General features: G+C 39.6%; 1 protein-coding gene across 1 annotated transcript in view; it reads right to left on the reverse strand.

Moving 5' to 3' along the window:
- The window catches only part of CYP39A1 (cytochrome P450 family 39 subfamily A member 1), a 68,083-nt gene extending 50,571 nt beyond the window's left edge, over positions 1 to 17,512 (reverse strand). Inside the window, exons 1-5 of the mRNA XM_065885661.1 lie at positions 17,336 to 17,512; positions 11,980 to 12,115; positions 8,572 to 8,746; positions 6,908 to 7,057; positions 5,558 to 5,651 (exon numbers count right to left, since the gene is read on the reverse strand). Of these exons, the coding sequence (XP_065741733.1) occupies positions 5,558 to 5,651; positions 6,908 to 7,057; positions 8,572 to 8,746; positions 11,980 to 12,115; positions 17,336 to 17,512 (732 nt within the window). The remainder of the gene's footprint in view (positions 1 to 5,557; positions 5,652 to 6,907; positions 7,058 to 8,571; positions 8,747 to 11,979; positions 12,116 to 17,335) is intronic.
- Positions 17,513 to 17,928: the final 416 nt, after the last annotated feature.

Raw genomic sequence — 17,928 nt, forward strand, 5'->3', positions numbered from 1 at the left:
TTAATTTATATGAAATATAAAGTGTCCTTATATTTAAAGTGGGTTTCTTGTAGACAACATATAGTTGGGTTATGTTTTTAGATCCACTGTGACAATCTCTGTCTTTTAATTCGTGCATTTAGGCCACTGACATTCAAAGTGATTACTGATATAGCTGGATTACTATCTACCACATTTGTTACTGTATTCTATTTGCTCCCTTATTCTTTGTTCTTATTTTTGTATTCCACCATTTTCCTGCCTTTTGTGATTTTAATTGAGCATTTTATATGATTCCATTTTCTCTCCTTTCTTAGCATATCAAGCTATACTTCAATTTTTATTTTTATTAGTGGTTGCCCTAGAGTCTGTAATATACATTTACAACTAATCCAAGTCCATTTTAAAATAATACTGTACCATTTCACAGGTAGTGTAAGTACCTTCTAGTAACAAAACAATCCTAATTCCTCCCTCCTGTCCCTGTATCATTTCCATCATTCATTTCACTTATACATAAGCACACGAGTACACATACACACATGTATATACATATAAGCATATATAATTGAATATATTGTTGCTATTTTATTATCTGAACAAACTGTTATCAAGTTGATATCAATTTGAACTGTTAGATCAATTAAGAATAGAAAAAATAAGTTTCTTTTTCACCTTTACTTATTCCTTCTTTCATGCTCTTTCTTTCTTTATGGAGGTCTGAGTTTATGACCTATATCATTTTCCTTCTCTCTGAAGAACTTCTTTTAGCATTTCTTATAAGGCAGGTCTACTGGCAACAAAATTCCCTCAATTTTTGTTTGTCTGAAGAAGACTCTATTTCTCCTTCACTTCTGAAGGATAATTTCACAGAGTTCAGTGTCCTAGGTTGATGTTTTTTCCTCTCTCAACACTAAATATTTCACTCCACTCTCTTCTTGCTTGCATGCTTTCTGAGGACAAGTCAGATGTAATTCATATCTTCGTTCTTCTATAGGTATAGTGGTTTTATTCTTTGTTTTTTTGTTTGTTTTTCTCTCTCTGGCTTCTTTCAGGATTTTTTAAATCTTTGATTTTCTGTAATTTAAAAATGATATGCTGAGGTGTAGTTTTTTTGGTGTTTACTTGATTGGTGTTCTCTGAGCTTCCAAGATCTGTGGTTTGGTGTCTGACATTAATTTGGGAGAAATTCTCAGTCATTATTGTGTCAAGTATTTCTCCTGTTCCCATCTCTCTCTTCTTTTTCTGGTATACCCATTCCATGAATATTACATCTTCGGTCGTTTTCCCACAGTCCTTGAATATTCTGTTCTATGTTTGTTTTTTATGTCTTCCTTCTCTTTGCTTTTTGGTTTTCAAGGACTGAATCTCCTCTAGCTCAGAGATTCTTTCTTCAGCTGTGTACAGGCTACTAATAAGTCCATGAAAAGCATTCTTTATTTCTGTCACTTGGTTTTTTTTTCATCTCTATCTAGCATTTCATTTTGGTTCTTTCCTAGGATTTCCACCTCTCTGCTTACATTGTCCATCTGTTCTTGCATGCTACCTACTTTATCATTTAGTCATTAGCATATTAATCATATATTTTTTTAAAGTCCCAATCTGTTAATTCTAACATCCCGGCCATGAATGGTGCTGATGCTTGCTTTATCTCTTCAAATTATGGAGGTTTCTTTTTGCCTTGTAATTTTTCTTGATGGCTAGACATGTTGTGCTGGGTAAAAGGAATGGTGATAAACGGGTTTTAGTAATGTGGTGGTTAGGTGTGAGGGGAGGGGAAGCATTCAAGTCTTATGATTAGACCTCTGTCTTTTCATGAGCCTGTGCCTCTGGACTGTGAACTTCACAAGTGTTTCTCAGTCTTATTCTCCCTCCTTAGGTGGGACAGGATGGCTAGAGGTGGCTGCAATTGGACACTCCTCTTCCCTAGGTCAGTTAGGCTCTGATAATCCTCCAGCAGGTTAAGTTTTGTTTAACTATTTTCCCCCTGAGGGTAGGCCTGGTTAAGAACAGAGTGCTCTGGCATATTTCAAACTTGTTCTTTTCCCCCTTCCCCTGTCAGAAGCTCTAGGGGATTTTTCACTGGTCCACCTCCTGGAGGTAATTTTCACAGTATTGTGGAGTTCCTTCTATGACCGGGTCCCAGGTCCCATGGAGTTTTGAACTCTGAGAATTGTCTGCACTGAGCCTCTAGCAATTCATTAATTACAGCTCAGGTTTTCCTACCCTGGCGCAGGTTCCCAGGGCAGTCTCCACTCTCAGGTCTGTGCTCTGGGAAATGTCAACTCCCTGTATTTGCCTGTTGGTCTCTAGTCTTGGGGGCAGCAGGTTGCTCTGTGTCCTCTCTTTCAAGAAGAACTGTTCATTTGTCAGTCTGTTAAGATTTTTACTTAGTGTGAGGATGAAGTGGCAACTTCCAAGATCCTTACATGTGGAACGGGAACCTGGTTTCAATAGCTGGGTAACCTTGGGCAAGTACTTTAAGCTCTCTGCGTCTCAATTTCCTCATCTGTAAAATGGTCATAATATGGACCCTACCTCACAGGATTGTTGTGAGAATTAAATGAGTTACTTCCTATAAAGTACTTAAAACAAAACTTAGTACACATTACCATTTTGACGAATGTTATCTTTCAATTTTTTTTTCTTCTTTTAATAAACAGCTGCTCTTAGGAAAATGCAAACAACACAGACACAGATCTCTGGAGCATTCCGGAGAAAACCCTACCCCTATGTGCCATGCAAATTCTCAGCCTACATATCATGGGTAAGGGAATTGCCAAACCAGTATATGATAAATATTGCAATACTCTAAAACCATGCAGAGAACTGACGTTTGACATGGACGGTACCAGGTCAGATCAGGGCCTCTCCAAGGTCACCTAGTATGGCTGCTCTCAAGTCATCACACAAATTCCATGAAAGCATTTCCTTCCTTGGAAGGCTTCCCAGATTTGCCTTTGCCAACGGTCATCCCCATCACGAGGAACAAATTCAGACATTATAACATTTTCATTAAGTTACTTGTGCACTTCGAATCTTAACTAATTCAAGTTAGGTAACAGAAATAATGGTAGCTAAAGTCTAGTCACTGCTCTGGAAGGCAAGTACTGTTTAAGGGCTTCACAAGTATTTAAGCATTCGTTCCTCACCCCAGCTCCAAGGAGTAGATCTGTTATTGTCACCATTTTACATTTGAGGAAATGGAGGCACGATTAGGTTAGGGAACTTTGCTAGTGACATACAGCTTGTCAATGGTTGAGCTGAGATTCGAATCCAGCGAGGCTGGCCCTGGCTCCAGTGCCCACAATCTCAGCTACTAGGCTATGCTGCCCCTTAGAGACACAGTCCTTAACTCTCACGGGTTAGGGACTCAGAGCACTGCACTGCACCAGAACGCAGTGGTTTTTCTTCAGATCCTACAACACAGAAAACACCTATTACGTCACTCTCAAAGAAAATACATGACGAGAGGCTGTTGCTGTTACTTACAGAGGCATGTAGTATTTCAAAAGTGATTAACCACTCTGATCCCTGGCTTTCTGGTTTTAGTAATCCCAGTTTCCCAGGTACTAAAGTTGTTGCGAAAAAGAAATGAGCAGTGAATTTGTGAAATGTGTTAACACTACACCTGGCACAGAGTAAGCACCCCGTAAGTGTTAGTGATGTCTTATTGTTACTGTTTCTGTAATAATGGATTACCAGATTTGAAAAACATTTAAGTACAATTTTCATTTACTCCTGGTTTCTATCAGACTTACAATGCAAGTTGGTATGGTACAAAGTTTATATTTCATGAAAAATCCTATAGATGTATTTCATTCTTTTGATATGCTATTCTGTGGTGCAGTCTTAATTGTAAATGAAAATACTTGTTTAATTTATATCTAGAATAACATGGGAGAAAACACTCATGTTGAAACGTGATAAAGTTATGATGTGATAAAATGTGTGTATAATATTTAAAAAACAAAAAAACAAAAAACTTCTTCCAGTTCTTTGCTTAACTAGGACATTGAAATCGACTTATGCAGTAAAAGACAACAGAATCTTTTATTTTCTTCTTAACCTGCATTTTTTAAAAAATTGTGGGTATAAAAACGTAAACTCTGTGTGAACACTGCTGCAGGAAAACAGAAACAAAACAGTTTTTAAAAAATGAAGTTACGCAGCTCATGAGTGTTCAAACTGAATTCTATCCTGGTCATAAACATTGAATTAGCGTCAGCAGAGGTCAAAATTTGTCTTTATTCAAAGCGGGAGTTCGAGTACCTATGATTAAAGTGCCTCATTTCTTCAGAGTAAGAAAAATAAATGCTATTCTAGAAGTATTGTCAGCGGGGAGTTTTAACTGGGGCGTTAAAACCCCTGTTTTCTAGGCTCATAGATTACAGATCTATTTGGTTACAGCTTTTATACACACATGGCTTTACCTCTAAATCCTGGAAAATAATGCAAACAAGAATGTGTTTGTCTGGATCCATTTATAAAATAGATTCTTTAGCTGAAACATAGTTTGTCAGTGAAGGGCATTCCAGTCTAGCTTTCTATTCCCCTTATTCCAGAGGGAGATCCCCAAACATTCTCACGTTCCTTTTTTTCTAAGGTGATCTTCCTCTCCAGTGTTAGGCAGAGTTGTTTGTGATAACACTTGCTATCATAACTGAACGCAAACAAACAAAAATGTCTGATATCATCTTTCAGTGTTAAAAGATATGAAGTGATTTCTTCCATGATAACAATGATAAACTCTCACACAGTCTTTACTATGTTTCAAATGCTTTACAAATATTAACTATTTGTTAACAAAACTGAGGCCAAGAGGTTAGGTACCACGCCCAAGGTCACACAATGGTGACTGGATTTGAGCCCAGGCAGTCCAGGCCAAAAGGAATCTCCAGACGGTGAGTCTGGAGAATCAGGTAGTTTTCAAAAGCTTTCAGAGATTCTAATGAGCGGCCACGGCTGAGAACCATTCATTAGCAAGCATCAGAACCATCTGGAAGGTGTATAAAACCCCAGATGGCTGGGCTCCTAGCGTTTTGCCCTGAGTGGTTTCCCAGGCGACGTTGGTACTATTGGTCTAAGGACCACGTGTAGAGAACCACAGATCTAGGACACTTAGGACAGTGACTCCCAGTGCGTTGCTTTTTAAATTATACCACACTACCTGGTTGCATTTGAAGAAAGAAACAATTAGCCGTGGTGGCCTCAAGAAAAAAGTCAACTTTGTCGAGCTTTCTTATCTTTGCCTAATTTGCCATAACTCCCACCTGTGACTGTTGACACAACCAACTGTATAATCGATAAATATTAAAAAAACCCTCAGGCTGTTGTGCTATTTTGTTGTCTGTAGCCTCAGTTTTTTCTTATGTAAAATAGGGTTAATATCTCCCTCACTGCTGTGAGGATGCAATAATAAAATAACGTATGTAAACATCCAACACAGTGGTTGGCACAAAAATGGTATCTATGTAACACATCTCATGATTTTCAGCAAAAATATTTTTTTAACAATCGTAGTTTATGACTGTTTTCATCTCAGGTATTTTAGCAAAAAAAGCTAAGGAATACTTACCGGGGAATTATCTTTTGCAGATTTGCATGTTTTTATATCTGGAATGTTTTTCTCAAAAAGTGCTAGAAGCCACTTTTTGGATTTTGACCAGTTTCTAGGTGAGAAAAAATATGTGGATAAATTAATTTGAAAGTACTCTAGGAGTAACAAGTCACAGCAGAAAAGGGACTGTGTCTATGGAATTTTAATTATTTCTCTAAATGTCTTCTTCATTTTCAGCTGGAACTTCATGAGAAATCTACCTTCAGACTTATTAGTCCACAAGGAAAATTGAGGGGGCAAGGCAGCCACATTTTAGTATCTTTTGCAAATAAACATTTGCATTCCTAAAGGGCCGGCACTAAATAAGAAAACGTGGCTTGGGGACTTCCCTGCGCCTGGTGGAGCAGCGGTTAAGGATCCACCTGTCAATGCAGGGGACATGGGTTCGAGCTCTGGTCTGGGAAGATCCCACATGCCTCGGAGCAACTAAGCCCGTGTGCCACAACTACTGAGCCCACGTGCCACAACTACTGAAGCCCGCGTGCCTACAGCCCATGCTCCGCAACAAGAGAATCCACTGCAATGAGAAGCCCATGCACCCCAACAAAGAGTAGCCCCTGCTCACTGCAACTAGAGAAAGCCCGTGCACAGCAACGACGACCCAACACAGCCAAAGATAAATAAATAAATTTATTAAAAACAAAAAAAGAGAGAAAACAGGGCTCATGATTTGTTTGGTCTAAGTTTGCTCTGGCTGTTGTCAGTCACAGCAGGATCAAAATCTAGCCCAGGGACCCGTTGCTGGGTTAAGTGAGGCAAAGCAAACTGACTAAAAGCTCTTTAATCTTTTCTGACCAGTCATCATTTCAGACCAACTGCCAACTAACTAAAATATCATGTGTTACTTTGCAATCAAACCGTTTTATAAACTTTTATCTGCGCCAACTGTGAGAAATACATTTGACCACACCTACTTCTGCCTCAGGGAGAATAAGGACTTCGGATTCTGACACGGGTCACACTTGATGATGTAGCAATGACTGTGATAATAAGTTGTAAATGGCATAAAAGGCCTCAAAATAGACTCTTCACTTCATTCTCATATTCTCCCCTCTCCTTCTTGTTTTTGTTCCTCAAAATGAGAATAAGAGGAAATCATCCATCTCTCTTCAGTTCCTCCCTCAGTTCACACACACACACACACACACACACACACACACACACACACACAAACTGGTCATAAGAAATAGCTTCTGTCTCTTCCACTTAAACTGCTGTTATAGCTACTTAGAACAAAGAAAGGAGAGAAATGTATGAATAGCTGAGAAGAGCTTGATCGGGTAATTAACATAGGAAACAACACTCTACCTGAGGAGACATTCTGGCAACTGGGACCCATATTCGAAACCTTCATCATAAGCTTGAAAGTGCTGATGGAACTCCCTGATTTTCCTCTCATTTGTGGGAAACAGACCTTTTTTAAAGAGCACGTTCACTGTGACCGGGTAAAGGAAATGCCTACAAAGATAGAAACACATAAAACGTCAGAATCAATGACCACAGAAGAAAAGCATAGGTTACAAAAGAAGGCATTATTGAATAGCTATATATTAGGGGTAGACAATCATATGTGATATATTTTTTTTTGGGGGGGGAGTCATTCTTAAGAGGTTTTAATATTTGCTTTCTGTGCTCAAGATAACTTAGGGGTAACTGAAATTGTGGTCTTATTTACCTGAAGATTTTCAAATGCTTTCTAAGCAAGTATTGTTAGATCCTGACAAATGTGAGATGACACACAGAAAGAGCTCGATTCAATATGATTTCAACAAGCATTTATTTAGCAAATAATAACGATAACTGAGATACAGTTCGTACCTTTAGACAGCAGCCAAAAATAACCAAACGAAGAATCAAGGGCAATATTAGTCACCAAATTCCTAGTATCTCCCAGGATCCTATAACTTTGAACTATACCGAAAGACTGAAATATAGTATCTATCATCAGCAAATTTTCCCTCAGGTGAATAAAATTATTTCTGCGGGGTCCTTAAATAAGGGAATATCAGAGATTGTTAATATGCCCCAGGTTAGTAACACTAAGTGCTGTTTATTCCATTTTTATTCACCATTATTTCCTCACAGAAATTTCTCAGGATCTCCTTTCCCTCTAAGTTTCAAAGTCATTCAAGAATTTGGTTTGTTTTGTTGTAGATATTGGGCGTGTTAAAAGTTTGGTTGATTGGTTGCTTGTTTTTGTTTTCACTTTTCCTCTCTCTCTTTCTGGAACCCTAACAAACTATTCGATGTTGCTGTATTTCTGAGTCTGGATGGTTGGTCATGCCTCCAGCATCCCACTGAGATGGAAAAGTGCCTCATGGGTAACTTCGGTTTACCAAATCGCCCTGCGCGTGCGGGGAATTCTTCTCACAGCTCCCTGCTAAGCCCTTACATTTGCCAGAAAGCTCCAGAACATGGCTGGGTGCTACGTGGTTCCCCCCACTGTCCTCTCCTGTCTCGCTTGCCTCTCAGTACCTCCCCTCTCAGAGGACCTGGGCTCAGTCCCGAGGCTCATGGTGGCTTTCCCTCAGCCACCTTGTCAAGTCTCACAGACATCTCCTGGACCCTTGTCATCTACTTTCTGATTCTATCCTCTTCCCTCTCCTCTCAATGTCCTCTTCTTCTAATGATCACAAATTGCACTGAATGTTTTATCAAAATTGGATGCATGACAATTATATGAGGAAAATCCACGTAGCGCGTACAAAATTATAAGGAATGACTAGGGAGAAATTATTATTAAAACGTGTTAAAATGATTCTATTGGCCTATTTGCTTACCTTCAAATTGAAGTGCTAACTGAAAACTGCCCATTAATCAGAATTTAAAAGATTAATAGCATCTTTTAATCGCCTAGCTAGATAGACTTCATTAACCCACCAGAAAATTTGTGAAGTCCAATGTATAGGCTTCAAATTTTTTTTATTCCAAAAAAATAAAAAACAAAATTAAATAATAAGGCATCTATTTACCTCACTAAGTTGTTCAGGTCCATGGTCCCATGAGGGCCTAAATTCTCCAGCTGTTCGTGTAATTCTTCAGTCAGTTGTCCAGTGAATCGATATAGGTTGAAAGTTCCCATTTTCCCTTTCACCATGATATAAAGTTTCTCATGCAGTTTTAAAAAGATATTCTTTGGGATTGATGCTATAAACAGAGAAAACACTTTTCAAAAGAAGCAACCACTTTTTTTTTTAACATCTTTATCGGAGTATAATTGCTTTACAATGTTGTGTTAGTTTCTGCTGTATAATAAATTGAATCAGCTATACGTATACATATATCATCTCCATACCCCATCCCTCTTGCGTCTCCCTCCCACCCTCCCTATCTCAACCCTCTAGGTGGTCACAAAGCACCGAGCTGATCTCCCTGTGTTATGCAGCTGCTTCCCACTAGCTATCTATTTTACATTTGGTAGTGTATATATGTCCATGTCACTCTCTCACTTCATCCCAGCTTACCCTTCCCCCTCCCCGTGTCCTCAAGTCCATTCTCTACATCTGCATCTTTATTCCTATCCTGCCCCTAGGTTCTTCAGAACCATTTTTTAAAATAGATTCCATATATTTGTGTTTGCATACGGTATTTGTTTTTCTCTTTCTGACTTACTTCACTCTGTATGACAGACTCTAGGTCCATCCACCTCACTACAAATAACTCAATTTCATTTCTTTTTATGGCTGAGTAATATTCCATTGTATATGTGTGCCACATCTTCTTTATCCATTCATCTGTCGATGGACACTTAGGTTGCTTCCATGTCCTGGCTATTGTAAACAGAGCTGCAATGAACATTGTGGTACATGACTCTTTGAATTATGCAACCACTTCTTGAAGCAAACAGTCAATAGACCTCCCTCTCTATTCCTTGATCAGCAGAGACTAGAGCCAAAATTCACCTAGTACATAGAATCACCTCCTGCAAATAAAAGTAGGTGAAGATCCAACATAGACTGTGAGATAGTGAAAGTCTGTAGGGTAATTCACTTTAAGGGATGATTTGTATGAGGGTGATTAAGGAAGCCTCTGGGAAACACACATCTAGTGATTTTATTTCCATGTTTAAAACTTTTCATTGGCTTCCTATCCTTAACAAAGTTTACAAGGCGTTCTACCCTCTTTCCAGCTCTACAATGACATTGTTAGCCCTTTCTCCCTCCAAACATATATCCCAGGTATATTGAAAACACACACTCTTTTATACATCTCAGCATTTTCATGAGCTCTTCTATCTGCTCAGAATGTTCTCTACTTGGCCGATCTCACCCTCCCACCCCTATCCCCCCCCCCCCCCCCACCTACAAGCCATACATTTCTTCTGCTAACTTCTTCTCTCCTTCAAGTGTCTTCTTGAATATCACCTCCACCAGCAGGGCTTTCCTAACCCCAATAGCTTTAGCCCCACTGTTTCCTTTATCTTAGTGTTCACACTCCTTTCATGATACTCACACCTGGTCTAGTTGGGTGCTAAGAGTATGAATTTTTTTTTTTTTTTTTGCGGTATGCGGGCCTCTCACTGTTGTGGCCTCTCCCGTTGTGGAGCACAGGCTCCGGACGCGCAGGCTCAGTGGCCATGGCTCACGGGTGCAGCCGCGGAGCGGCATGTGGGATCCTCCCGGACCGGGGCACGAGCCCGTGTCCCCTGCGTCGGCAGGCGGACTCCCAACCACTGCGCCACCAGGGAAGCCCCAAGAGTATGAATTTTTAAACTCATTACACTATTCCTTTATATTTTTCTTTAATCCTCTTTTATTGTCTTCAAAGTAAGTTTTCCAAAAAATAATTTTTAATTTTATATTTCATCATCCTATTACATGTAGAATACATTTTGTATAAGTTAATGAAAAATAATTTGTGGACTTCCTGAGCATGCATTGTCTCCGTGGTAGGGGAATAACTGAAAGGAATGGGAAGCTAGCTCAAGAGTAAATATTAAGATATTTCATCTGTTAAATAGAAATATTTAAGCATGCAAGTCCCCAGGGGAGGCAGAGGTGAAAAAAGGTGATCACTTCAATACACCTATGATAGGTAAGTTGGTATATTTTTCTCAAGGAGTATGTGAATTTACAGATCAAGAGTCTTCAAAATATTTGTATTTCTTTGATCTGGAATTCCATGGTCTAAATATCAAGAAGCATTAAAGAGTCAAAAAAATGGAACCAGCATGTTGTGATTTTTCATGCAAGCAACAAGAAACAGTCATCATGCTACTGATCAACTGACAGCCTTGAAAACAAACTTTTTGTCTTAATGGCAAGAAACGCATAAGAAGAAGCTATATGAAAATGAACCTAAGAAAGACGCAAAAAGGGAAGCAAGGAGAAAAAAGATGGTAGAAGCAAGCACAGACATTGTGAAAGCAGAGAAAAGAACCAGGCACGAAATGAACCAGCTCTGCATTCTTGGGAGGACAAATGGCCTCAGCATGTATGTCTGCAGCCTGGGAAGAAATAAAGGCAGACACGGGCTTCCCTGGTGGCGCAGTGGTTGAGTTTGCTTGCCGATGCAGGGGACACGGGTTCGAGCCCTGGTCCAGGAAGATCCCACATGCCACAGAGCAGCTAAGCCCATGCGCCACGACTACTGGGCCTGTACTCTAGAGCCCATGAGCCACAACTACTGAGCCCGTGTGCCTAGAGCCCGTGCTCTGCAACAAGAGAAGCCACCACAATGAGAAGCCCGTGCACCGCAACGAAGAGTGGCCCCCACTCGCCGCAGCTAGAGAAAACCCCACACACAGCAACGAAGACCCAACGCAGCCAAAAATAAAACAAATAAAATAAATATTTATTTTTTAAAAAAAAGAAAAGAAAGAAAGAAAGAAAGGCAGACAGTCACACTGGAAGCGTGCTTACAAATTCAGTCCAGCAGTCTCTGAGGATGGGGAAAGAAAGGGCACCAATTATATGAAGCTGAGCCCCACTTACCTCAATAACCCTGTGGACTATGTCAGGAAATGCCATAGTAAAGGGCTTACTAAGCAGTGCAGTTCTACTTTCAAGGAGCAGAGTAGCAACATGAGATAAAGCCAAGAGCTACAGCCTGTAGAACATGGTATACGCAGCGGCAAAGCAGAGTTAGTGACAGTTTGGGAGCTGCAACAGGCTGCAGGTGCCAATATTTTCCCAAGTAAACAGCAGTGAGGTGACCTCACCTCTGACACATATCTAACGGAGATCCAAATGTTTTAGGTTGCCAATAATTTGTTCTACATGGGCCAAATTCATCACATACTCTTTTCTATCCCTACTCTAAAGAACAAAATAATGGGCCTGCCTCGTTCTTGATAGAGCAGTGAAGATGCGATTGGTACCTAAAACTGCTCTTGGATTCCCTGTTGTATTTCAAATGAACTATCTGAAAATACTGTTTACCTGTACGATAGACGGGATTTTGCACTGCTAGTTCAAAATTTACTTCTTTGGATTTTAGAAACACATTAATTCCCTCTTCTTCAGTAACAAAGGTCATTCGGGTGCCCATAGCAACGATTGTAAATATCGGTCCATACTGAAAGAAAACACATAAATACAGACCATATTAGTAAGCATTCCTAATAAATAAGTTACTGGGCCATGGGTTATGCTTCAGACAGTGTTCCTCAAGAACCCCAATACTGAATTCACGGTCAAGGTAAAAACTATTATGATTATATATAATAATTATAAATTTTGACTGAGCAAAATCGAAATTATAAAAATCCTAATTTATTCTGTTGCAATATTTAACCTTCCTTTTGATAGTGCTATTATTTGCTTGTACCTTCCTTTCTGGTAGTAGAAATAATAATTAGAAATAATGATTGGAAATTATATCAAACACCGTGATATTTGAGCCCTGTTTTCAAGATTATCAAGAGGGTTAGAAACAACCTATGGTTGAACTTTGTTCAAGAAAAACATAAACTGCTGACTGATTTCACCCTCAGTCTGTAGTCACTCAACAATGTCCCGCAATCCCCAAATTTCTGTAATGTGCTCACTTTCTCCCTTTCCAAAATGACCCAGCTGTTCACCTAGTCCAACCCTCTCCACTCTGAGAGGGTGTTCCTGCTTTGTAACTCACTGGGAAAATGAGCGCTGTCAGCTTCTCACCACCAGAGCCTGCAGACGATTGTACCCATTTGTACCCATTCTCCATGCCTCCCCTTGAGTTAACACAGGTGGAGGGTCCTGCCCCTGGGAAATGCCCACCCTCCTTCACTTGTGTTACGGGTTCCACACTCTCTCTTTGTTCCATGTGTACGCCTTCTCTCTCATACACCATCAGTTTTGCCTTTTCTATCAGATAGCTCCTAGGAACCTACAGTCATCCTCCAGTGCAGAGTTTGGTTTGGTTTTAGGGAGTCCATGACTTTATTTGGAGAAAAATATATCATTATTTTCACTGGCCTCTGATTATAACATTCTCTTCAATTATGAATGGAGGCAATACACCACAATCTTCCCCACGACTCTATCCTCAAAAGAACCTACTGTTCCAATTGCACTTTCTTAGATTTGGTGTCTTTTGGCATCCATCTGTCATAGGGCCAATTATATTAGCTATCTTTTCTTATTCTTGATGCTCAGCTTTGGTGGCCTCACTACTGGGTAGAGACAGCCCTCCCAGGGCTAGCCAGTTTTTAGAGACAGCAAAGGACTCAGCCATCCAGGAGCATGCCTTTCATAGGGAAACCAACCCATCTTGAGTCTGTGTCCCCAACCACCTCCTGATCTAACTCTCACACGCCAAGCCAATATTATCCTTGCCCTAAATCATCCCAGGGCGAGGCACTAGGCACCCGCAGACCAACCTTATAGCCCAAAGCCCTCAGAAATGATTCAAACTAGTCAATCCTAAATTGTTTACCCTGCCTCGCCTTGCCTTTCCTGAGCAAACCCCAATAAAAGCTCTGACCAGGGCCTTCTCCTGCTCCCATCTTCTGCCTCCTGACAGGGTGCTCTCCCCTGTGGCCCTGCATCATGTGTAGTGACCCCCGCCTTTGACCTGTGAGTATAACAACCTTCCTCCTTCCGAGTCTCATTCTCATTTCCTCCTATGGCTGGACTGACTTTCCCAGACCACATCCAACATGTACATTTTTGGAAAAACCACCTGTACTTTTATATCCCATTACAGTTATTATAAATCTCTCGAAATATCATTTAGGCTCGTCAGTACTTCAATATTACGGTCACTCCAGATCTGCATGAAATGGCACGTGATAGCTCCCGTGACACAGTATTGGATGCCATCAGGCAACTGTGGGCCCAATAATCATTGATTCCCCCAAATAGTGAAGTCTCATTTTCTTCCATTAGTGATCCAGACATCTACATTGCTTGCCAATATTCCCTACCTAGTATTGTTTATTGATCAATACTTAGAAGAAGGTGAGTCGTGTTCATTGTTGAAGGTTTGTTCAAATGAGAATTCTTAACTTTCCATTAGGAAAGTGGCTTTTGGTAATACATATAGGCACTCGGGCCACATTGTAGGCGATCTTGATCATCTCACTTGATAGTGAGCCCATGTTCTAGTTTCTCAAGTCTAACTTCTGGGAGCCACCTCTGCTCCTTTTCATTCTTTCACACACCACATTCCATCTACCAGTAAATCCTACTGCTTCCATCTTCAAAACAGATCCAGCCACTTCTCAAACTTCCACTGCTATCACCATGGTACAAGCCACCAAGATCTCAAGCTTGAATTCTTGCCAAAACCTTCGAATTATCTTCTTTCTTTTAGTTTTATGTTCCTGTTTTTAACAGAGTGCCCAAAATGACCCTTTAAAATTTGAATCACATCACATCACTCCTCTGCTCAAAACACTCACGAAGTTTCCCATTTCCCTTTAAGTTACAAATGTATTCTCAATAATCTGTAATAACCCACACGGGAAAAGAACCTGAAAAAGAATGGATATATGCATATGTATAACTGAATCACTTTGCTGTACACCTGAAACTAACACAACATTGTAAATTAACTATACTCTAATATAAAATAAAAATTAAATTAAAAAATACATTTACACTTTGAATCTGATAATTTACTCCACAGATATACTTGCACACATAGAAATGACATTTGTTGCTACATTATTTACAATAGTAAAATATGGAAAACAAATGATGTCAATCATTAGGTGACTGCTTAAGTGAAATGATTCAGGGAATATTTGGCAGCTTTTAAAACATGCAGATGATTCTGTTTCTGTGTAGGATGAGAGAAAAGAGGGATAGATTACAAAGATCACATTTTTAGAGGCATCAGAGAGTTGGGGAAACAATAAGAACTAAATGGACTAAAACTCCACAGAGAAGTGTGTAGAAGTGAATAGACAATAGGTCATGATTTATTTCCCTGGTGGCGTCTGTGAATTCTGAGTATTGATCAAGGTCAGGACTGAAATAGGCACGTGTGAAAAAATCTACAGATAATAAGAAATTTAATGGTGAAACATTCACTTTTCCCCGAATATGAGGAAGAAGACAAGCTTGTCTATGCACACCACTTTATTCAACAATATATTAGAAGTCCCTCTTTATTTATGCAAGAAAAAAGAAATAAAAGGCATAAAGATCAGAAAACAGGAAATAAATTTATCTGTTTGTAGGACATATTGTGTATGTATAAAAATCCTAAGAAACCTACAAAGTAACTATTGGAACTAATAAGTGAATTTGGCAAGATCACAGGATACAAAGTTAATATACAAGAACAATTGTGTCTTTTATGTGCCAGAGGGATACCACTGGAAAACAAAAGTGAAAACAATTGTATCTACAATAGCCTCAAGAATATAAAATATTTCAGAAAATAATTAACAATCACAGGCAAGACCCCATCACTGAAAACTACAGAATATTTCTAAAAGAAATTATATAGCTAAATAAACGGGAGAGGTATACAGCATTCATAGATTAGAAGGCATAATATCATTAAAAAGTCAATTCTCCCTCAATTTTTCCATAGACTTAACAAACTTCCAAACATTCTTCCAACAGTCTTTATTATAGATATTGGCAAGCCAACTCTAAAATTTATATTAAAATGCAAATAATCTTGAATGCCACATCAATGACAAAAAAACATGAACTTTCACTACCTGATTTAAAGATTTACTATAAAGTTGTAGTATTTAAGATAGTGCAGTATTAACAAAGGAGTGGACATACAAATCAATGGAATAGGATAGAAAGGCTAGACATAGATCTACACATATATGGTCAGTTAATCTTTGAAAAGCTGCAAAGGCAACTCAATGAGGAAAGGAAAGTCCTTCAAGAAATTATACTAGAACAATTGGACATCCAGAGGTCCAACTGAAACTCAACCCTTATGTAGACCTTACAAAAAAACTAACTCTAAGTGGATCATAGACCTAAATGTTAAATGCAAAACTATAAACCTTTTTTTTTTTTTTTTTTTTTTGCGGTATGCGGGCCTCTCACTGTTGTGGCCTCTCCCGTTGCGGAGCACAGGCTCCAGATGTGCAGGCTCAGCAGCCATGGCTCACGGGCCCAGCCACTCCGCATCATGTGGGATCTTCCCAGACCGGGGCACGAACCCACGTCCCCTGCATCGGCAGGCGGACTCTCAACCACTGCGCCACCAGGGGAGCCCAAAACTATAAACCTTTTAGAAGAAAACAGAATAATCTTTGTGACCTTGCTTGACCTTCTGAGACAAGCTTTTAGAAACATTCCTTAAGATTTATCAAAATCATAAACCTAAGGAAGGCTATGGGAGACAAAGAAGTATTTCTTTAAAAGATAGTATTTTCCCCTAAGATTTTCAAAAATACAATCTTGAGTATAAATTGTGTGAGTATTGAAAAATAAAGAATGGTTAGAGACTTCTAAAAAAAAAGATATTATTTTACATCTATTAGACTAACAAGAATTATGGTACTTAGTGTGGTCCAGGATATGAAGGGCGAGGCAAATCCCCTACACTCAAAGGAAAAGAAAAAGAAAAAGGATTTGTACATCCTTTTGCAAGAGTAACACAATAATATAAACAATTTAATGTCCTTTGGGCAATTTCACTTTTAGGAAGTCATTGTGATGAAACAATCAGGTAAGTGCAAAAAGTACAAACACACACAGGAGCATACACACAAGAATGTCCATTGAAATAAAGAAAAAAAAAGCAGTAACCTATGTACTATTTTTGAAAGATATATTTGAAAGCTATTTTAAAGATAAAAATATGTACTGCAACAACAATTACTAATATCCTTAGTGGACAGTGAAAATGTTATCACCAAATAACAAAACCAGCTGAAAATATAGTGCCCACTATGTTTGTAAAGACCGAATTTGCAAGCAGTTTTTACAATAGCCTGGTGTTAACTCTTGATTTGGATATGAATTTATTAAGCAAATTGAAATTACTTGTATTACGCTTCTGTCTTCCCAATTATTGCAAGCATTTAGTTAATATGTATACACTTAGGATTTTTTAGCTACGATGAAGTAACTAGCACTTTTAATCTCTACTTCCAAAAAGGCAATTACAAGCTGCCTTGTACTTTATAACTGATGAAAATCTATTTCTTTCGAAAAACCTTGCATAAGACACAGTTGTTGATTGTTGAGGAATTCATAAGTGGCTAGATCGTTTAATTCTGGTCAGCAGGTAGGTTCCCCATGTTCTAACATTGCACTTGAGATACAATGAAAGAAAATAAAAAAGAAAACATTACCTCTTCCGGAAACCCCACCTGCTAAGGTCACATACCTTGATTCTTGCTTTCTCTATAAATTCTAGAGGGGTTTTTCCAAACTCAAATCCAGCTCCAATCCAAGGAATCCAGCCCCCAATGCACGGGGGTCCACGCAAGTTCTTCCACTGAAGAAATAATAAAAGAGCAACACAACCTAAGATTATAACCACTGTTGGGGAAATGAATTCCATGTTTTTGTCTAGCACCTTCCTGAATCAGAGAAGGGAAAAGTCTCGCTGCTGTGGTACTTGCTCCTTCCCCCGGAACAGGGCACCCTCCCGACTTCCCAACTTTCCGCTGTTCCTTTTGCAGCTTGTTCGCCTTCCTAACTGTAGCCTCCTTTCCCCGCCCCAATTTTTGGGTAACTTTTGCATCATCACTCCCTCCTACGTCCACTTTTCTTTCAAGTTCTGGCCACGCGGGACGGAAGGACGGGGCTGGATCCTGCTGGTGTGGGTGCAGGGGATGGAGGAAGAGAAGTGGCGCTGTTGCCATGGAGACCGGGGCTGGTGGCGCGGCGGGCGGCTCGTCCGCGACCAATCAGAGAACTCGGTCCAGGAGGGGCGGAGCCACTCGGACTACATTTCCCAGAAGCCTCGCGGGCTTC

The sequence above is a fragment of the Phocoena phocoena genome, chromosome 10 (genome assembly GCF_963924675.1).
Source record: "Phocoena phocoena chromosome 10, mPhoPho1.1, whole genome shotgun sequence".
Taxonomy (NCBI): Eukaryota; Metazoa; Chordata; class Mammalia; order Artiodactyla; family Phocoenidae; genus Phocoena; species Phocoena phocoena.